General features: G+C 36.4%; 1 protein-coding gene across 1 annotated transcript in view; it reads right to left on the bottom strand.

The window, feature by feature from the left end:
• Positions 1 to 23,630, bottom strand: part of ANO3 (anoctamin 3) — a 200,359-nt gene that overhangs the window by 68,802 nt on the left and 107,927 nt on the right. The window contains exons 8-12 of the mRNA XM_036861881.1: positions 23,404 to 23,510; positions 21,209 to 21,264; positions 17,597 to 17,718; positions 13,053 to 13,187; positions 4,911 to 5,007 (exon numbers count right to left, since the gene is read on the bottom strand). Of these exons, the coding sequence (XP_036717776.1) occupies positions 4,911 to 5,007; positions 13,053 to 13,187; positions 17,597 to 17,718; positions 21,209 to 21,264; positions 23,404 to 23,510 (517 nt within the window). The remainder of the gene's footprint in view (positions 1 to 4,910; positions 5,008 to 13,052; positions 13,188 to 17,596; positions 17,719 to 21,208; positions 21,265 to 23,403; positions 23,511 to 23,630) is intronic.

Below are 23,630 nucleotides of genomic sequence, written 5' to 3'. Positions count from 1 at the left end.
AGAATGGGAGTTAGGGAAGTCTTCAGAACTTGCCCTGAGGAGGAGTGTAATAGTATAAAATCATTGTTTTACCCACTAAACTATTACATGCGGGGTGTATTATGACAGGGGAGACTGTGGAGATAAGAAAAGCACTTAGAAGCCTGTGGTTATAGCTTCCGATGATATGGGTTTTTTAGGGTGCTGATATAAGAGTCGCCAGTGTGGGGCTTCCTTGGTGGCGCAGTGGTTGAGAGTCTGCCTGCTAATGCAGGGGACACGGGTTCGCGCCCTGGCCTGGGAAGATCCCACATGCCACGGAGCAACTAGGCCCGTGAGCCACAACTACTGAGCCTGCGCGTCTGGAGCCTGTGCTCTGCAACAAGAGAGGCCACAACAGTGAGAGGCCCGCGCACCGCGATGAAGAGTAGCCCCCGCTTGCCACAACTACAGGAAGCCCTAGCACAGAAACGAAGACCCAACATAGTAATCAATCAATCAATAAATAAATCTTTAAAAAAAAAAAAAAAAAAGAGTCGCCAGTGTGGATGGCTCAAGCTTAGATCGTGAGTGATCAGAAAAATCCCAAAGCAACATAACAGACTTTTCTAAAAGCAAAAAAAAAAAAAGCTTGTCTGATCTACAAATGTATATTTGCAGTTAATTATTTTATTGGAAAAATAGCTTGCCTTTATGCATAGGGAACCTCTGGACAAGCTTTTTATTCAACACTGTTGATGTAAATAGGGATGATATAAGAAGACAGAAGCAAACTATGCCTCAAACAAAGCTGTGTTTTAGCACAAATTCTCCACTATCTTTGACATGTGATTTCTCTTGCAGAGCTGAGTGTGGCTGGAAATCAATAAATGTGGATATTGTTTAAGGAGATAAATTTCTTATTAGGTTGGAAGCTTAAACTCTATGTCTCCTCTACTGTAGTTGATAGATCGCTTTCTAAAATTGTTTCATGGGTTCAGAATAACTTAAGCCTCTGGAAACTGCCACTTATACTCCATTCAAGCCCCTCTGGGCTAAGGTGAACAAGGTGCCTCTTGGGCAGATTCCACGCTGCGGGCCAGGCGATTACTGGGGAGAGAGGCAGGGTTTGGAATTTAGGCTGAAGTTCAGCCCTCTCTCAGTTCCTTAGTTCCTAATTCTTCGACAGAGCAAAATCTGTGTAACTATCCATGTCCATTGGACCAGGGCAAAGGTACACCAAACATGACAAGTTCATTTGTTTACCCCTCCCCCAACTCATTACTTATTTAGGGCAACAGCTTTTTAAATGTGGTCCTAGAAATCAGAATCACCTGAGGAGCCTCTTAACATGCAGATTTCTAAGCCTCGCCCTTGGCCAACTGATTCTGAATCTCAGGACGTGGGGCCCAGGAATCTGCTTTTTAACAAAAGTTCTAGGTGATTCTGATGTGTAATCTTATGCAGACTCATCCATGAAATTTCTTAAAGAAGAAAGATGGTCTGTCCTAATTCTGTTGTAGCCTTAATATCAGTATACAGTCTGAGGTTCACTCTAGGTATTGGATAAATGTTTGTTGAACAAGTGAAAAAACCCCAGATACTAATAACTGTTATAAATAAGGCTAACTTCAAAGGTTGAGTCATTTTTAAAATCATATGTAGGGGCTTCCCTGGTGGCGCAGTGGTTGAGAATCTGCCTGCCAATGCAGGGGACACGGGTTCGAGTCCTGGTCTGGGAAGATCGCACATGCCGCGGAGCAACTAGGCCCGTGAGCCACAATTACTGAGCCTGCGCTTCTGGAGCCTGTGCTCCGCAACAGGAGAGGCCGCGATAATGGGGGGCCTGCGCACCGCGATGAAGAGTGGCCCCCACTTGCCGCAACTAGAGAAAGCCCTCGCACAGAAACGAAGACCCAACACAGCCATAAATAAATAAATAAATTAATTAATTAATTAAAAAAGAATCATATGTAAAAACAATGCAGGACCCTTGTACCTGATGATTTCACCTTAACTGAGAAATCTTAGCATAATGGAAATTGACAGTTTGGTGTCAGGTGCTTTGAAAAGAGTATGCAAATATCACTGAATTAGTTAATTGGAAATATTTCTTAATTCCCATACTTTTAAGTATTAAAAGTGAAAACAGTCACCAAAGAAAATGTTAATGTACTTAAATATAATTTTTATTATATGACAGGACCGCATTTTCTCTGAAACACACCCTTGAAATTATTAAGGAAATTATTACATGCACACACATATTTCAGTAAAATATGACAGATTTAATTTCCTGTTACTTGTCACAAGTGGTGATTGATTCCATAAGGAATTGACCAGTTCCTAGATGATGTCGCTGGGTGATGGTGTAGGCTAGATGATTCTGGATTGGTGGCCTTGTTTCTTTGCTAAAAATCTCTTCCCTTGTTTCTGACACTGCCCATACAGTAACCTCTAGGTGTTTAAGTATGTAAACTGATTTTAAAAGAGAACGTTTATTTTCATTCAATGAAGGAAGAGTAATTCTGATTTTTAAGGTGTAAACCAAGTAGCTACATTTTACCTTAGCCAGAGGAACAAATACAAGACACATTAAAGATTTCACCGTAGTGGGTTTTATTTCTTGTTTTGTTCCATAAGGCAATATTCTCCTCTGCAAGCTAACTTTTCCACCTACCTTATAATAGTTACCAAGTGAATTCTTTCTGAGTCATACCTGTCCCTATATATACTATTTCTACAGAGTAAAGGATGGATATAGATACTGTACAATGAGAAAGGCCCCCTAGATTTAATGTTTCCTTGGACAGTTTCTTCACTTTATCGCTCTGCCACGTATGATTCTTAGCTTTAGTGTTCAGATAATGCCAGTGTGTTTTATTAGAACTGTCCAAGTAGAAGTAACATATGTATATATGGATTTGTTGGTGTCCCTAGGGCTGTTATATGTCTTTGAAATGCACGGGCAGAGGGAAAAACACACGTATTTACATCTAATGACTCTATACACTTGGTTTTTGCAAAAAGTGTTGAGAAAATGCTTCCCCAAACAAGACATCTTTTTGGAACATTTAAAAGAATTCAACACTGAGCACATTTTAGAAATTAAATTATAAACAAAACAGATTTTTTCCCATGTCATGAGTTCAAAATAAATAATTCAGAAACAACCAAAGAATGCACAAATATATAAGCAACAGATTTCAAGATTGGATGTGAGGCAATGAAGGGCAGTGATCCCTAAGAGGCAGGAAACAAGTGAGGTGAGCATTATGATTGCCTCAGGTTACTGCACTGAAAGTGTGGTCACCAGGGTGCAGAGAGGGGCAATCCAGACAGGGAGCGTTAATGTGAGGAAGCTACCTGAGGAAAGAGCCACCTGAAAGGATTAGAGGAAACAGTTTCAGGCGCTCACAGAGTCAGGAATAGTGCCTGTTCCCGCCAGCCAGACTGGAAATCCTCATTATTCACAGTGCACTGGGTAGAGTACACAGAAAGATCTTGTTTTTACTGTGGGGAAAAATGAGTGCTAGAAAGAGCACTGCTGTGAGCCCAGCTCACAAATCCTAAAAGCAAGACCCAAAAGAATCAAATTTTTTTCAGGTAACTAAACCGCAATGAGATCTCTCTAAACATCTATTAGAATAGCTAGAATTAAAAAGACAGACGATCCTGAGAATCAGTGACTATACAGAAAACTGGAATTCTCATACATTGCTGGTGGAAATGTAAAATGGTCTAGACACTTCGGAAAACAGTTTGGACGTTTCTTAGAAGGTTAAACATCTTTCTATCTCATAATTCAGCCATTTTGTTCTAGGTATTTGCCCAAGAGAAATAACACTACTTGCCTAAATGAAGATTTGTAGACATTTGTAGCATCTTTATTTAAAATGGTAACAACTTAAAACAACCCAAAAGATCATTAATAGATGATGGATAAACAAATTTTGATATAGCCATATAATGCAATACTAGTCAGCAATAAAGAAAGATGATTGACTGATAAATGTTATGACATGGATGAATCTCAAAATAATTATGTTGGGTGAAATAAATCAGAAAAAAATCACACACTGTATGATTCCATCTACGTTAACAGTCTGGAAAATACAAACTTATCTGTGATGATAGGAAACAGTTTGTTGCCTGAGCACAGGGGTGGAATTTGGGAGGGATGGGAGGCAGAGATTACAAGAGGTCGTGAGGAAACTTTTGGAGGTGATGAATAAGTTCATTATCTTGATCGTGGTGATGGTTTCACAGGAGCATATATATATAATCAAAATGTATTCATTTATATACTTCAAATATGTACATTTTATTATCTGTTAATTATACTTTAATAAAACCATTTTACAAATGAATAATAGTAATTGTAAAATTCAAGTACACATTTCTCAAACTTGTATGCACCTTGAAATCACCTGGGAGGTTTTAAGTTATGCTGATGCCTAGGTTCGAAATCCAAAGATTCTAATTTAATTGCTCTGGGATGTGCCTTGGGCTTCAGGAGTTTAAAACCCCCTTCAGGTGATTCTAATAGGCAGCAATTTGAGAGCTTTTGGTATGTTATTTCATTTTCTCTGTAAAATTAGAAGTATTTTAACTTCAGGAGTCTTCATGGAAGATAAGAATTTTATCACTACCCATGGAAATAATCATCTTCCCCCAAAAAAGAAACTAGATGTCATTCCAGGTGGACGTTTTAGGTCTATGATGGCAATAATCACTTATAAAAACAAAGGAAGACAAAGATATTCTCATAAAATATACTCTTTCTGTAATTGCCACAGAGTGATGTTTTATTCAGTTGTCAATGATATTTATTGTTGAAACACTTGGGAACGTTTAACTTTGGTAAAAAGCGGTTTGCTGGAGGACGTTTTACTACCTGCCTCCTAGAAAAAGTAGAGGGCGGGGAGGGGAACGTGAGGGCCCACACTCACCTTGGCATAAATACAGCTGTCATTGAGTCTCTGCAGTGAGCAGTTCTTGTCACAGAGAGGGCACATGAAGACTTCAGTGGCCTTGCAAATTTCTTGGCTTGAGAAATCAAAGAAGAAAAAGAAAGCATGAACCTCCATGTTTAGGAGGTACTTAGCCCCTATGGCCAATCCTGTGGGAAGCGGCAAGGCAGGGAGGAAAAGAAGAAATGGAAATAGTTGGGGCGGGGGGTGGTGGACAGGTGAGGAAGAACTTAGAGTGGCTCCAACTCAAATTTTTAGGATTTTTGTGATACAGAGTTTTTTGTTTGCTTCTTTGTTTTAGAAATCTCTGCCAAGATATTGTAATGATAATAGGCCATATTTTATACCTGGGAGGCACCTGTGGGGCTTTGTTACAAGGACACTTTTATACCTGATTTCATGGCATGCACAGTAATCTTGTGAGGAACAACCAAAGATGTTTTAACCAAGCTCACAGGCTTGGACATGGCTGAGCTGGAGTCACATCTGACTATGCTGATTTCTCAGGTCTAACGATCTTTCCCCTGGATCTCGTTGCTTTACAATCACCAAAATGAACAGCATCCATAATTCACATAATTTCATAACCCCCACTGCAGTCAGTCAGTGCATTATGTTCATTGGAAATCGGAGGAAGTTTATTTTCTTTTTGCAGTGCCCTGACACACACTGTCACGATAACATGGCATAGATTTTATTTACTGAAATATATAATATTCTCTATTAGAATGTAACTTCATACTATTTGTCTCTTAAGTTTGATGCTATCTTTTAAAAATCTCAGCATGCATTATAGATGACACTGTGACATGAATAAGGCATCGATAACAATCTCTCAAAAGCCTCACAGCCTGAGAGTTCACAGCAACCTGTTTTTAAGATGTTTTGTGCCTTTATCTGTCGTACCTGACCCTTTCCCACTAGGTATACCATAAATAAATTGTCCAAGTAAATATGCTTTGGAAACATTGCAAGTAATATAAAGGCTTTTGAAAATACGCCTGGAAATGCAACTGTTATTAAAAGTTTAATTGGCAGTGTTGATAGCAACATTTGCTGTTTTCAAAATGTATACACTCAAAGCAAACAATAATGCATGTGTATTTCAAATGCCTGATGTGTATAGTCTCAAGCCAAACTGGAAATGACTAGTAAGTAATAATGCTATACAGTAATACAGTACTTTACAATAAGCAAAGATGGGTCCATGTCCATTAAGTTTAGTCCTCAATGCAATCTCCTGCGATGGTAACTATCTCCAAACTGAGAGGAAACTGATGTTTAATTTAAGTGGTTTGCTCAAGGTCATACAGCTAACAAGAGGTAATTTAGGGAACTGAGGTTAGGTTTTCCTGCTTCTAGGTCCAGTTCTCCATCACCTATAACTCATCTAAAGGAGAGATAAGTTTATGTCATATTAAGAGGAACTTTCCTATCAAAAACTAATTTATTAATAATGATGATGGTGTAACAGGTCTTATATATACTATAATTCTCCCACTTTCACACACATCATCTTGCTAGTAATCATAATGTCTATGTGAAGTAGGAGGAAGCAGGTAAAACGTACATTTTAAAAACTCAAAAGAAAGAGACAATTATATCTCCTCTTGGTAATACTACTAATTTGTATAAATAAGAATTAACGTTCCTCCTGAAGAAAATTTTTATTAAAATAGGCTTGCTATCATAATTAACTGTGTTTCGAGAATGACATAATGTGCCTTGCATTGAAATCTCATACTAAAATGGTATTAAGTTTGGTTAATACTATATTATCTTTCCCACCTTCCAAATGATCACACAAAAGCGCAGATGTTTCAGAGCACTCAGTCTAGAATCCCAGCCATTAGACTGAGCCTTATTTTTATTTCCAGAATCATCAAACTCATTTTCTATAAGTTGTCCAAAGTTCAACTTGATAGGTAACATAAAAAATATTAAACAATTTTGGCAATGTATTTTTTAGCCTAAAATATGGAATTTGAGATGAAATCTCAAAAGTTCTTTGACTTTACTTAACCACTAGGGAGAGAGAGTGCCCAACTTGAGTGTTTCTTAATTTCTTTTGCAGAACCTCATAATATAAACCACTGCTTGAAGTGTGGCTTTCTTTTGTCTTATGTCTGTTGTTAGATATACACATCAAGGGCTGATTGGAAGGAATGATAATTACAACCCATTTAAGATATGGGAGGAGGGAGCAATTTGTCCATCTGGGGATGGACGCCTGGACCTGCTCTAGGGTCTTGATGCTTCCTGTGATCCTGTTAACCTGACAAAGCACAGAATAAGACTCTTGGTGATGTCCATTTTGGGGAAATGTGGTAATATGAAAGCAGGTTTAGAGGAAGGCAGTATGGAAGCATGAGTAAAGCATGGATTTTAGAATCAGATATAATCGTCAGGGAAAAGCAAATCAAATCACAAGGTATTACCTCATACCTGTTATGATTGTTATTATCAAACAAAACAAACAAAATTTTAAAAAAGTAGCAAGTGTTGGCAAGGATGTGGAATATTTAGAACACTTGAATATCGTTGGTGGGACTATAAATTGGTACCGCCACTATGAAAAACAATACAGAGGTTCCTCAAAAAATTAAAAACATAACTACCATTTAATCCAGCAATCCCACCTCTGGGTATATATCTAAAGGAACAGAAATCAGAATCTCAAAGAGATATCTACACTGCCTTGTTCACTGCAACATTATTCACAATAGCCAAAATATGGAAATAACCCAAATGTCCATCCACAGATGGATGGATAAAAAAATTGTGGAATTGGCATACAATAGAATATTATGGGCTTCCCTGGTGACGCAGTGGTTGAGAGTCTGCCTGCCAATGCAGGGGACACGGGTTCGAGCCCTGGTCTGGGAAGATCCCACATGCCGCGGAGCAACTGGGCCCGTGAGCCACAGTTGCTGAGCCTGCGCGTCTGGAGCCTGTGCTCTGCAACAAGAGAGGTCGCGATAGTGAAGAGGCCCGCGCACCGCGATGAAGAGTGGCCCCCGCTTGCCACAACTAGAGAAAGCCCTCGCACAGAAACGAAGACCCAACACAGCCATAAATAAATAAATAAATAAATAAATAAATAAATAAATAAATAAAATGATCCTGCTTTAAAAAAAAAAAAAAGAATATTATGCAGCCTTAAGAAAAGAAGGAAATTCTGCCATATGCAACAATATGGATGGACATTATGTTAAGTGAAATAAGCCAGTTACAGAAGAACAGATACTGCGTAATTCCACTTATATTAGGTATCTTAAAAAAACACACTCATAGAAACAGAGTAGAATGGTGGTTGCTAGTGGGTAAGGGAGAGGGAAATGGAGAGTTGCTGTTCAATGGGTATAAAGTGTCAGTTATGTAAGATGAGTAAGTTCTAGAGACGTGCTGTACAACATCGTGCCCGTAGTTAACAATACTGTAGTGCACTTAAAAATTTGTGAAGAGGGTAGATCTCATGTTAAGTGTTCTTATCACAATTTTAAAAAATCAGATATAGGTTTAAACTTACTAGATATTTCCCCCTAAGTCACCTACCTCTCTGAGGATCAATTTCTTCATCTCCAGTTGGAGATAATATGCAACTGGGATATTATGTAATGAATATTGATAACGTGCCTGGCACATCATAGGCACTTGATAAATGGAAGAAGCCCTTATTGCTAAGGATGTTGTCAGGAGAGGATTTGAGAGGCCCTTTAGGATGTAACAGCTTTTGAAAAGCTGGTCAGTACTGAGGACCAAATACAGAGTTCTCATGCCAAAGAGGCAAGAATGGGCCAGAGAGTCGTTTCTACTCTTTGTCCCAGACCTGAAACCCAAAGCCTGAGAAGCAGGAACCATATCTACCTGCTTGTTCATTTTTATATTCCTATGATATATGCTCTACCTGGCACAAATCTGACCACCTTTGATTGTATAAGACCAATGTGCATGTAAATATATACATGCACATATACACACAATAAATAATCTATAACATGATTTTCATGTAATTCTAAAATTAACTGCAGAGCAGGTAAGAAATATGACATTAATTCACCTGAACATAGCTGGTAGAAACATAATACAACCCAATCTTCAGCTTTTCAACATTTTGTTACCTTGCAATAAACAAAAAAAGAGCTTAAAACAAAACTAAAACAAAGCAACTCAAAATAAAAGCCCTATGTCCTCCACTCACTCGCCATGACAACACCTAAGACTTAACCATGTCTGACACCTTGAATGGAAAAATTCAGTCCCATGAAATTTTGAAAGTCAAGATATTCAGTGATGCTTATCTTGGTTTAGAATAGAAAGTCTGACAGGATCTTAATTACAGTGTGACAGAAGTAGCAGTAATATAATACCACAAAGCACAGAAGAAAAGAGTTTGCTAGAGCCTTTTAAAACACTCCTTGTGCTAAAGGTTAAAGAATACTTATCTCATACAAAAGGAGCCTAATTTACTTCATTGGCACATAAATCAATAGGGACAGAAAATCTATTCCTTTCATTGCCTTTTGTTCATTTTCAGCTTTGTAAGCCTGGAGGAGGAAGTCTACACCACATGGGAAAACTTAGTGAATATGTTCTCCATGGAACCAATTTGAACAGTAGCTAACTGCCTAAAAATCATTTTCTGCTTTTGTCAATTCATTTTAAAAGACCACTTTTTTATAAAACCCTAAAGACTCTATCAAAAAACTCTATAACTAATACATGAATTCAGTAAAGTTGCAGGATAAAAAAATCAGTATACAAATATCAGTTGTGTTTCTATATACTAACAAAATAGTATCAAAAAGAGAAATTAAGGAAACAATCCCATTTACAATTACATCAAAAAGAATAAAATATTTAGGATTAAATTTAGCCAAGGAGGTGAAAGGTCTATACACTGAAAACTATAAGACGTTTGCAAAAGAAATTGAAGAAGACACAAATAAATGGAAAGATATTCTGTGCTCATGGATTAGAAAATTTCATACTGTTGAAATGTCCATACTATCCCCAAAGATCTACAGATTAAATGCAATCTCTATCAGAATTTCAATGGTATTTTCACAGAAATAGAAAAACCTATCCTAACATTTTTATGAAACCACAAAAATCCCAAATAGCCAAAGCAATCTTGAGAAAGAACAAAGCTGGAGGCATCACACCCCATGACTTCAAACAATATTATAAAGCTATAGTAATCAAAAGAGTACATAGTGGCATAAAAACAGATACACAGACCAATGGAACAGAATAGAGAAACCATAAATAAGCCCATGTATATATGGTCAACTTTCGACAAAAAGCCAAGTATACTCAATGGGGAAAGGATAGTCTCTTCAATAAATGGTGGTGGGAAAACTGGATATCCACATGTAAAAGAATGAACCTACAGCTGTATCTTCCACCATACACAAAAATTAACCCAAAATAGATTAAAGATGTAAATTAAAAACCTGAACCTGTAAAACTATGAAGTCAATCTTGGCAATGATTTTTAGGATTTGACACCAAAAACAAAGGCAACAAAAGCAAAAATAATCAAGAGTGACTATATCAAGCTACAAAGCTTCGGCACAGCGAAGGAAGCTATCGACAAAATTAAAAGGCAATCTACCAGGGGACTTCCCTGGTGGTCCAGTGGCTAAGACTCCCAGCTCCCAATGCAGGGGGCCCAGGTTCGATCCCTGGTCAGGGAACTAGATTCCACATGCCGCAACTAAGAGTTCGCATGCCACAACTAAAAGGTCCTGTGTGCCGCAACTAAGACCCGACACAGCCAAATAATAAATAAATAAATAAATATTTTAAAAAAGGGAATCTACCAAATGGGAGAAAATATTTGCAAATCATATATCTGATACAGGGTTAAAATCTAAAATATATAAAGAACTCATACAACTCAATAGCAAAAAAAAAATCTGATTAAAAAATAGGCAGAGAAACTGAATAGACATTCTTTCAAAGAATATACATAAACCAACAGGTACATAAAAAAGTGATCAACAACACTAATCACCAGGGAAATGTAAATCAAAACCACAATGATATATTACCTCATACCTGTTAGGGTGGCTATTATCCAAAAGACAAGAAATAGTAAATTCCCTGGCAGTCCAGTGGTTAGGACTCCACACTTCCACTGCCAAAAACAACAACAACAAAAAACAAAAAAACCCGTGTTGGTGAGGATGTGGAGAAAAGTGAACCCTTGTGCATAGTTGATGGAAATGTAAATTGGTGCAGCTACTATGGAAAACAATATGGAAGTTCCTTAAAAAATTAAAAATAGAACCACCATATAATCCAGCAATTCCACTTCGGGGTATATATCCAAAGGAAATGAAAACAGGATCTTGAAGAGGTATATGCATTCCCATGTTTTTGCACCATTACTCACAATAGCCAAGATAAGTAAACAACTTGTGTCCATCAGCAGAGGAATGGATAAAGAAGATTTGGGATACACACACACACACACACATACACACACTCACGCACACACAAAATAGAAGAGTATCCAGCCATGAGAAAGAAGGAAATCTTGCAACTTGTGACAACATGGGCTTTGAGGGTATTACACTAAGTGAGATAAGCCAGATAGAAAAGAAAAACACTGTATGGTATCACTTTATATGTGAACTCTTAAAAAAGAAAAAAAAAAAAAAAAAAGAGCCAAACTCATAGAGAATAGAGAAGTAGTAAAAAAAAAAAAAAAAAAAATAGTGTTTTTATTTTCAAGACACTGTAACTCCAAATTACATCTCACTTCTCAGCTTCAGAGGTTACTGATTCAACATCATATAAAGAAATGCCCAAAGGGGGATGAATATTTCCAGTGGGCACATGTTTGTCCAGGAAGATGCTGCCTTCCAGAGCGGTAGTGAGTTTGCAAAACTCTGAAATAAACTTGTCACTAGGTGAAATTTTGAACAGTAAGTGTTTCTTTGTTTTCATGCTAATTACCATTTGGCCTTCATGAAGAACAAGGGGATTCTGAGATATCAAATCAAGGAATTTGGTTATGGAATAGGATTCAACCCTGGGACAATGAAAATATTTTGCTTTTAGGCAAAATTGTTATACAAATACATGTGCACATATATATAGATAAAGAAAATTCAAGGAAATGCATTTTATGGTCCCATTAACTGTCATGATTACTACCCAGTAGCAAGGCCATGGTTAAAAGATGGACCAAAAGGGAAAAAAGTACTGAGCTTTATTTTAAGGAGGGGAAAAGTACTTTTTCATATTTTGAATTGCATCATACAAGGTTGAACTTGATGAAATCCTTGTGGTATAGTAAATAGAACATGCTGTTAAGAGGATTCTTCAATTAATTCTTTAACTCATTTAATTCTTTAATGTGACTTTTACCTCTGCTGAATAATAATCTATTGTTCCTATATCCAAATCTTGAGTCATTTAAACTTTAACAGAAAAATCACCATTCTTATAAATGTTTGATATTTCTCAAATCTTATTTTACTACCATTTTGATATCTTAAGTTGATGCTAAAATCTTTCATAAATCTATTCTCATAGAGAGTAAGAAGAAAGTAGAAAGTGATTTTATGTTCTCATGAGAGGAGACTACTTAGGGTAGGATTTATGTGGTATGAATATTTTGTTTAGACATCTTTAACTATGTAAGGTTCCCTCATCTGCTAAAAGGAATACTCATCTCCAAAGGTGGTAGTGAAAGTTGCATAAAATGAAACAATATATTTGGACGGTCTTTGTATATCTTAAGTGTTTAAAGAACTGTAGCTATTATAATTATTTGAATTAATGTATTGAGACAGCATTCCAGACTACAAAATACTATGCAAATTTAAATTATATAGAACTGTCTGTTGCATTGCTGAATTATTGATTATGTGGGATACACTAGAAAGAGAAATTTGGCATAAAGAGAAAAAGTCTTAGAACTTATCCAAGAGACTTTGCGTATAAAAATATAGAAATGACATTTTTATAGTGCTTCTCCCCTGCAAAAACAAAAACAAGCAAATAAATTTAGTACCATAACTTGCTTTTATAGTCAGCATTACTATAAAGCTTTCATCCAATCAAGAGAAAGGCTAAATTTTTTTAATAAGTCTGTTAATAGCTTACCTTACTTGACTTGCATTCATTGTTAATATTCCATAGAAGAAAACACACAAGCCAACAATAGCTGCAGGAATCAGCATTCCAGTATACCACCCCAGCCAAGCAAAGTATAGCCCAATCTTCTCACCAAAGTATAGCCTGCATGAGAAAGCAAATCCTTAGCTTAAGGCAACATAAGTGACACTACAAATACTGATGTCGCACCTAGTCAATCTCAGATGGACAATTGACTATAATGGCTCAGTTCCTCCTGCGCTCCATCTGGGGTATCTTAATAGTCTTGCTTGTTAATGAATCCAATAATGGTGATATTGTTTATCATTAAACATTGTCATTATAGGAGCAATTTTATAAAATGTGTTTATTTCTTTCTTTTTGTAAGCCAGGTCTTGCTTTTCTTCATCCTCCTAGTAGAACCCCTTTTTGTTTTCCTTACACAAAGCTGTGCTAAACCATATTGCTTTGGCGTAAATTAGAAAAACATCTCCCTCTAGGTAGCTGCTGAAAGCAGACTTGATTTCTGTCTCCATCTGCACCCTTGGCCACACTCCCTTATGCCAGACACAATCTGCACAACTGTGTCACACATCTTCCTCAACAAAGTTCAACTCTGCTGTTCCTGGAGCACATGATTCTTTCCTTGGTTAATGCTGTTCCCTCACTTTGGAATATTACATTTCACCCTCTTCTCCTGTCTGGCTTGTACTTATCCTGTACTTTATATCACTTCTCCCGGGAAGCCTGCCCTGATTTCACTTCAAATCTGGGTTAGACGCCCCTGCTCTTGCTCTCACATTCCCTTCACCCATGTTTCAGTGTCTTAAACTTGTAAAACTTTATGACAATTACCTGTCACTCCCCTATTCCTCTCCCTCCCCATCAGAATGCAAGCTGCTTGAAAGTGGACCTGTGTCCTGTTTCATTGGCACCCACCACAGGAAGTGTTTTATTGAAAGAAGTGAAGGGAATGAATGCATTTTATTTCCCTTCAGCTTATTAACATAATTTATATGGAAGTAGCAGATGAATAAGGCAGTTCTAATGACCACTCAGTTGTTCTTTCTTCACCGAATCTACTGCCAATAGTAACTGTCACAGTTTATAAAGCTCTGGTAAGAAATAATAATTTCTTGAATTCTGTACTGGTGTTTGTCCCAGCACTAGTTTTAAAGATTGGTGTTTTACAGTTCATTTGGGAATACCTCTCTGGGCAAAAATTCTTGCTGGGAAGAAAATTCTCTTGTTAATTGTTTTTCCTTAACAAGACTTCTCTCTCTGAAAATCATTCTTTCTACTCCATTCTCTGTATTGTGCCAACTAAAATTTGTGCGTATTCTACCAAGTGTAGACGTGGAGCCGTCCTCCACTGAGCATTATTTATCTAATTTTTTTGTTTTTTCATTTATTTCTCCTAGGAGACAGATCAATAATCTATTCATTTCTTACATACTGGCAGTGTTCTACTTTGAGACGAAGCTTATAATATTAACAGGTATTCTAATATGGCCACTTGTTCCTTTAAACAAGTGTTCTTCTGTGGGGTGGAGTAGGGTTTTGGTACATATTACTAACATTTTTATAACGATGACTATAAAGGACTGCCCAGACAGACCCCCCTTATACGGAGAGCATTATACCAAGATTTTAAATCATACATTGTTGAAGGTTAAGAGGAGCAATAATGTTATTTGACAGGAGTATAATTATCTAAGTTACAGCAGATTTCAGATCTGTTTCATGAGAAGAAGCTAGTTCCAGGCAAAGAAGGCTAATGAAAATGTCCTTAACCTAGAACGTGGGAAGTTACAATCTTTTAGGATCTCTAGGTGTTCCTTAAATTTCTTTAAAACCATGACAGGGCAAGGAGGAACAGGGGGTTGCTATTGGTGTCACCCCATCACACTTCACCCACAGTCACTTTCTTTTCATGTTTTATATACTGGTATACTATGTGACATTTCATTTGATGATAGGATTCTGCTGCTGAAATAACTTCTATCATAAAAGACTTCTATTATAAAAACAAATGTTAAGTTGACCTCTTTTAGAGAGAATCATTTCATTTAGTTTTTAAATTTAAAGCCTTCTGGTGCCTATTGAAAAACATTGAAAATAAAAACACACAGCTATTTTGTTAAGCAGGTTTTGTAGTTGACCATTTTTTAAATGTATTCTTTCCAGATTCCAGTATTTCCCACGGAAAAACAGATTGAAACGAAGATAGGCATTGGCTACTAAATGTTTGAGTCTATTCTTAAAATGAAAACAAAACACAAACACATGTTCAGGAATGGTTGTTTACAAAAAATAAAATGAATTGATAGTCCCTCACTTTTCATCCACTATTACTGAACTGCCTTTTTCAGCAGGAGAGAATACAGGCCTTGCCTGTGGGTGTCCGTCATCTGTGACACAAGTATATTTAAAAAACTCCGATTCCAGGACACCCTCTTTCTCTCACTATGGACAGGAAACCACACAATAAGAGGCTCACGTCCTCAAAATTGTCTAGTCTTAAGAACAATGTAACTCCAAATAATTAAAAAGTCACAGATTTTAAGGCAATCTTCCTACTCATTGTAGAGAACTGGGTCTTGTACAAAATGCTATGTACAAGATTGTATAGTTTAACCTGAATGCCTCATCGCCATCTCAGTTTTGGTAACAAGCAAGTTCCTAGAGAGCAGGCACCTGTTGAAATGCCATCTATACTCTTTTATGGCCTTCATCTTGGGTGGGTCCCTCATCACATCTCTCCCCTTAGCCACTTGAACACAAAATACGTGATTTTCATAAGCAAAACTTCCCTTCTGAGTCAACACCCAGAGAATTGGTCATAGCAGCTGAATCACCCTATTTATTGAAAATAAAGGTTGCTTGCTGAAATTACCTGAGGCAGCAATAGCAATGTCTCCTATAGATACGAGAACTGTTGACACTGAAATGCTTGCTTGAAAATCCCAACTTCACTTTAATTCCTATTAAATATGGTTTTGTGAATTAGCACATCTCACTGTATTCATGTATCTCTAAAACAATTATTCTTTAACCTGCATAAATAAGACTCTGATAATTTGTCATGATTGAATTAGAATCAAAGCATCTTGATTTTGGATATACCCAAGTACTTAATGTTTGAGATAAAAATGGTGTGGTGTTGGATAGTATGCTTTGTACATCCATTCCACGTTCTACCCTCTTCCTTCCTGCTATGTGCCCAGGAGGCTCACCTCTGTGCATAGTATCACCTATGCTCCTTCCTTCTTCTTGCTTCCTGATAGGCTCATTGGCCAGCTGAAGGTACCAGCAGGAGATCACAAGGAGGGATAAGAGACGTGGGGTATTTTTTATTACCCTGACTTTCTTCTTCTATGATTATAGCTTTTAACAAGTTCTGCCAACTGCTCTCTCCCTTTGCCCCTTCGAGTCTAGGTCTGGTAATGGCTTCCAGCTTTTGCCAGTCCCTGGAAGTTTCATTATCATCTGTTGGCTCCCTTGATCCTATTTACACTTCTGCATATTAAATTCTATTGTTAACTTCTCTTCAAATACTTCTTCTATTCTATCAGTTCTATCAGTTTCCTATTGGGAAAATGACTGATACAGTTATGAGTTATTCTTGATATTTATATTTCATAAACAGCTCAAAATATCAACATATATAACCTTATAATATGAATGCTCTTTTTTTATTTTACTTTATAAATATTTCTAGTTATCTGGGGACTTAAGTCCTTTTTAATATATATTTCCTGATTTTTAAAAATAAGAACAAATTATTCTCCATCAAAATAAAATAAATCATGAATATAACACTATTTCAAGACTAATTCAAGTTGAGAGCAGTTATTTACTAGGATATACCTCCTGGAATAGAATAGACACTCACTAAGTATTTGTTGAAGGATAAATACATGCATAGATGCTATGTTGGCCATTTTTCTCTTTGCTCTTAGATCCATTTTCTGCCTTTTCCTCTTTGGATTTGTTTTCACGGAAAAGTAGATTATATAGATTCACTTATAAATTGCTGCTGGTAAGTTACACGAGGAGGTACTGGAAGTCTCAAAGGTGGAAGGAAGGGAAGAGCCCATATCTTTCCTCCTCTCCTGGCCGTCCTCAGGGCTGTCTCCAGAGCAGTCATAGTTTGTTATGGCTCCATTATTCTCTGTGGCTCGACTCTCAACACTTCACTTTTCTGCAGGTAGTCCTACTCATGGATGGCATAGCTCTTGCCCAACGGCTCAGGTAGTAAGGTCTGAAATATACTCCATCTCATTTTCCCTCCAGCTTTAAGGGTTGTTAGCAATTTTCTGCTGTTCTTAATCGCTGGTTGCCTCACATTTCTGTTTGATTTCTCAGCTTTCCCATCCCCTGTGCTACTGATTCCCTAAATTAAGTTCCTTTCATTGAAAAGACATATAATGGCTTCTTTTTTCTTAATCACACCCTAACTAATACAGATGATTTGGTGGGTAAATAAAATAATAAGAAAAGGATAACAAAATAGCATAATATGTCTTCCGTTATCAATCCATCCCCAATACCTGATTAAATCCAGGGGCTGATGCTTGTACCACATTCCCCAGCGTGCCCAGCGCTCATATAATAGATGTCTGTTATTCTGAGGTCCATGGGTTTTGATGGGCTGGCTACTCTTGTAGGCTCCCTGAAACAAATAAAATAAGATGAATTGATATCTATTCTTTTAGTGAAATTTGAACTAATAGGAATTGTTTTTGCTTTATTTCCTTACGGAATAATTTAATAACTTACTGAAAGCTTCAGAAGTTATAAACATAAGCCCATCACTGGAGTGAAGTAGTAAATGCATTTATATATCTATCTTTCATTGAAAATATTCTGATAGTTCCTTAAAAATTCTTTCTTAAATTCCTTTTTTAAACCAATGAGATCCCTTTCACTTAAAGTAAGCTTTAGGTTTCATTGTTTGGAACCCAAGGTCTTGTAATAAACACAATATCTTCATTATCATTGAGAGAAATTGTTGTAATCTTCAGTTCAGAAATTGAGCATTATTCTGCTTTGAGAAGCGATCCAGTACCAGAAAATATTTATTTCATTTATAGAAGCTAAGGGAAAGAGTCAATGTTCATTCAGCAAATATAGACCCCCCCCAAAAGAATCACTATGCTGTCCACATGAAACTGACATAATATTGTAAATCAACTATATTTCAATAAAAAAATTTTAAGTATAAGAGGCCTGTCTCCGGTGTTATTCATGTTTTGAAATCCGTAAAATTTACTTCAGATTAGATATTCCAAAAATGGAAGCATGTTTTCCAATTCTTTATGTCCCCCTCAAAAATCTGTCATATGGGTTGCAATTTCAGAAACATAGCATATATATGCCTTTTAGAGGAACGTGTTCCCTGAAGGCTGAACTGCTCTGCTTTTATAATTTAAAAAAATGACAACAGATATAGTGACTTTTTATTTTCTGAATCAAAACTTAGGACACAGGATTTGACAAAGCCCCTCTGCTCACTCTAATATGTGATTCTACTGTTATGAAATGTTTGATGGAAATTTAAAACAAGTGGAATTATGCCTCAGTTACCTCACCTAAATGATGGGGATAAGAATAAGTATTAATGATACCAATACAGAGGGATCTTGTGAGGGCCCCCTTGGAGAATAGCTATAAAGTGCCAGCCACATAAGAAGTACAAAAATAATGTCAGTTAATTTTAGGTGTTTGCTATATTGTGGCCATTGAACAGTGCAAAACTATCATCTGAATGGTTCCAGACAACCAGGGCTGTGAGTTCCTATGAAGAAAGATGGCACCTTGAATCATGGTCTGTAGGTGCCTCAAGGCTGAAATGAGAGACACATATGGACTTTGCCTCTGGCTTTCTAAGAAAATAGATAAATTAATTAGGTAAGGGTGGAAGAGCAGTCTTCCCTAAGGGAGCCCAAAGTGTTTAAACCCTAAAGATTGGAAGCTAAGGAGATGAAAGTAAAGATCAAGATTCTAAGACATCCACTTGAGAAAAGTTTGTTTGCTTGTGAAACTGGACTGACTAGTTAAGGTAGCCTGCCCTGAGATTGGGAAGGTAAGGGAAGGTGAACCAAAATCTCAGGTTTCTTTCATGCATTCCTGATAATCCTAAAATACATGACTTTCCTTCCCAGCCTCAGTGGTCAGACATAGGCATTTCCTGAGTTTTAGGCTCTAAGCTTTAGATCCTTAGTACCTCACTGTTCTGACTCAGCTCAGTAACCTCAATCAACCATAATGTTCTGACTCTTGCCCACCCATGGATTCTCATCCCTTTTCAGAGGACTATGTACACTCAGTGATCCCCACCACCTCCATGATCGGCCCCTTCCTCCAACTGACACACTTTTCTTCTGTCTCCGCTATTCATAATTGATGGGATTATCAATTCTATCAATATTTTAGGCAAACTCTTTCTCATATATATATTCCCCTTCTTCCCTTTCTTTCTTCTTTGTCATGCCAAATTTCACTGGACATATATCTTTCTCCCCTCTAGCTACTGTCTCTTTTGTAAGTAAAAAATAAATCTCAACTGTGGGTGAAAAGTGTGAGACCGATCCTAATAATACGCCTGCATTGAGGAAGAAGGAGGTCTAAACTGTGAGTGTTCTTATTCAAATTATAGTCAGTGCCACTGACTCCATTTTCCTCTAAATAAGTCTTGTTTTTCTTTCTTCAAGTAGTAGTCTTTAAAATCGATAGGAAATTCCTGAGTCCATTTTATTGACTTGCTGCTTTGTTTTCATTACTTGTACTTCAACAATATTGTTTTCCAGTCGTTTTGTGTATGTATACCATATACTAGTACTTCTACCAAATTATAAGAATAAATGGGAAAATGACTATTATTTACAACCTATTCCCAATAGGTTCCAAATTTCACACAAGAAACTGTCAAATAAACTGTCAGAACACAGACTAGTTAGGTAAACAAAATTACTTAGAGAACAAAACAAACCTTCCTGTGCTACAGAAGCTCTCCCAGGGACTCAGGTTTGCCACTTTCAACAGTTTACCACTTACTGACTAGGTCGTATTTGACATGGTGTTTAATTTCTCTGCACCTTGCTTCTGCATCTCTGCAATGGAAAAATAATAATATCTCCCCTCCAAAATTATTGTCAGATGAGTGGGAAAATCCATGCACAGGACCTGTTGCACAAAACACTCTAACACATTATCTGTTATCATTATTTCTATTCCTAATATAAGTAGGTATGCCATAATGAATAGAAGCATTGGAGTCTGGCTTTCTGGGCTCAAACCCGTGCCTTTAATACTTAACCTTTCTCTGCCTCAATGATCTATCTATAAAACAGAGTTAATATTATTGCCTATCTCAAAGGGTTGTTGCAAAGGTTAAATGAGATAGTTCATATGAAACGTTTACCAGAGAGGAAGTGCTCAAAACATTTTATCTTTATGAGTTATACTAGACTGTGAATTCCTCAGGTATAAGGGTTATGTCCTATGAGTTCTCAGCCTTTAAAAAAAGAAGACTGATGGGCTTTGAAAACACACACATTAAACCTCTAAAGACCCTGTTCTTATTTTGAAATGTAAAACTGCCTTAAAAAGAATATTGTATGTGTGTGTATTGGGAGGGAGTTTAAAACTGATTCACATGTCATTCATGGCTCGGCAGATAGAGTTACCACAACATGACCTACTTAAAACTAGAAGACAGGTAATAATCTGGCAGAAAATCAAGTTAATAATGGGGTGTAGATTTTTGGGTTGGGTTTGTCTTAGGTTTTCAGGTATCCCAAAGTAGTAGGCACAGACCAGAACCTGCCCTGTTTGGAAGCTGTGTAAATCCCAAGCTGAGTCAAGCATGGAACTGTGCTGGAGCAGAGGGCTATCTATGTCTGGTCAGAGTGGCTGAGCAATGTCCATGAGTTCCCTCTGAGGGTGGGATTCCTGGTACAGGGCAAACTGCAGAAGGGTTCTGGAGCACAGGAGCCAGTGTGCAGCAACAGATTATCACGGGGTCTCAGAAAGGTCCAAGGCCACTCACTGGTTGAACCCTCTGGGAATAAGGCAGCTAGACTTAAGTGGAAAAAAAAATGAGATCAAGCATTGAGCAGGAGAAACATTTTTTTAAAATGGAAATCGTATTTCAAAATTACCTCATGTGGGGGAAAAGCTGCTATATATGAGCCATTGTTTATAAGTTTACAGATACCTGGAAAAAGAAGAAAAGAACAGTTCCTGAGTTAGTTTAATTGAAGACTTCTCTCTGAAGCAACCTACATAATACTTGGGAAAATAAATTAATTTAAAAACAAAATAACCCAAATGACTTCCATAGCCATATCACCTATGAGGACAGTGAGGGTTTGCAAGGTGCCAACATGTGGCACTTTGCCATATCATGAAATGTGGGGATTTTAATACCCACTTATTTGGGGGCACATGAGCCTGGAACAACTTTTTTTTTTTACTCAAAACAAAATTTGGTCAAGGAAGCAGAGGAATTCCCCACTCCTCAAAATGTCTCAAAGGAGATTGGTATTGAGAAATCTTTAATTCTTTAATACTGATCCAAAGAGAATAAATAACGATATGTGACCCTTCTTAAAATCTCTTCCATCCCAATGAGAGTGTAGTGAAATGGACTCTCTCATATAGTTCTGGGAAGACTAGATATTTGGAAAACTCTTATGAAGAGCAATTTTCATTGCAATATTATTTATATTACTAAAGAATTAGAAATAATTGTACATCCAAAATTGGGTGATTGTTTCATTATTATGGTTCAATCAATTATATAAGTGCTTGGTAAATGACTGTGATTTGATGAATGCTTACAATAGAATATTGTACAGCTATTTAAAATAATGTTTTCAGACATACTAAAGGGCTTGAGAAACTACTCATAATGGTAATTTCAAAAAGGACAGAAAATTGTAAACATTGCACGATTCTAATTATGAGATGTATATGTATATATATTCAGTACTAATTTGGTACAGTGAAAATTGAATGTAGGGATTTTTAAATTTTATTTGTGTTTATTGCATGTTTGACAAAGGGCATGCTATCTTTACAATCATTTAAATGTCAATTTTATTTTTTAAAGACTACATAAGCACATAGTGCTATCATTTAGACACATTTGTAGTTTACATTCTGGATTTCTCTACCTTTATTTCTTGTTTAGAAAACTTCTGATTAAGTGTCAAATTTTTTATAAGGATTTAGTTTTTAAATTAATTATTTTGACTGCTCAGTAATAAATGAATTATTAATCAGAAGAGAACCAAAGTCTGAACATTCCTCTTTGGATGACTTGAAACATAGTTCATTTTATTAATGTGGTAATCTATTTGAATGCAAATCAGTAGATATTGGTACAAGTTTCCACTGGCTATCAACTTTTTTATTTGAAGGAATTTTAGAACATGACTAACATTTTATTTCTTCAGCCATATTGTATTTTTCACACTAACAAACGGCCAGCTCATTTGTTACCTGTTGCTTTCTGCTCTGCTCTGTGTAAACTTTGCAATTTTACTTAATTTTCCCAGGTGAAACTTTCTGTTTTCTTTTGCATCAGACATGTTGTAGCATACTGCTAAACATTCAAACAACAGAGACATTTAGAAATTTAAAATTAGCTGTAATCTCACCTCTCAGAGATAATCTCTAAAATGTTTCATATAAATTCTAGTTTTTTTTCTTTTTTTTGTTTAGAAAATGGGATTACACATTAAATTTACAGTTTTGTAATCTGGTTTTTTTCCACTTAATAATGCTTTACGGATATCTTTTGAAGTCAGTAAATAGAGAACTGATACTAATTTTCAATCTCCATGAGTAAAGGGTCTGTGTCATATACTTTCCATAATATATAGTGTATAATAGATGCTGAATACATTTGAGTTAAGAGTGAATAAAATTACATCATTTTTAATGGATGCATTATGTGCATATAGCCTAATGGACAGCTAAAGTATCTCCAGTATTATTCTATTCTATTCTTTGTTTACAAAGCCACAATGAACAAATTTCTACATATATTGTTATTCAAAAGTCTGATTATTTCTTTGGGATAAATTTCTAGAAATAAAATTTCTGTTCCAAAGTTTTTGCACATTTCACATTTTGATACACATTGCCAAGTGCCCTTGAAAAAGTTTTTTGTTTGTTTTATTTTGTTTTCTTTCATTGAAAGGCTGAAAAATACAATGTTTAGAGTTTGTTCACTGAATTATATCCTTATATCTAATGCAGGAAGGCAAAGCTTCAGTTGTTAAAAAATACTTCTGAGTGTAATCAGTAAAAGTAAATTCCATAGTATGTTTTTAATTAGTGTTCTTACCCACTTTTGATATTCCATTTTCATATTTGGTGTGCTGCAGCATGTGATAGACTATCCTGCTTCGAGTAGCATTGCTGAAGAAGGTGTCCTTATTGTTTATTATGAAGCTGGGAAGATAAGCGGATTGGTTTTAATATTCAATGCAGACCACAGAATCTAGCAACAGTTACAAGTTCCTGGGTAGTCATCCATGTATTTTCTCCATTAAAATGAATGCATGTAAAGTA

The sequence above is a fragment of the Balaenoptera musculus genome, chromosome 8 (assembly GCF_009873245.2).
Source record: "Balaenoptera musculus isolate JJ_BM4_2016_0621 chromosome 8, mBalMus1.pri.v3, whole genome shotgun sequence".
NCBI classification, from domain to species: domain Eukaryota; kingdom Metazoa; phylum Chordata; class Mammalia; order Artiodactyla; family Balaenopteridae; genus Balaenoptera; species Balaenoptera musculus.
The sequence above is the reverse complement of the archived record's forward strand: the minus strand, read 5'-3'. Positions and strand labels throughout refer to the sequence as shown.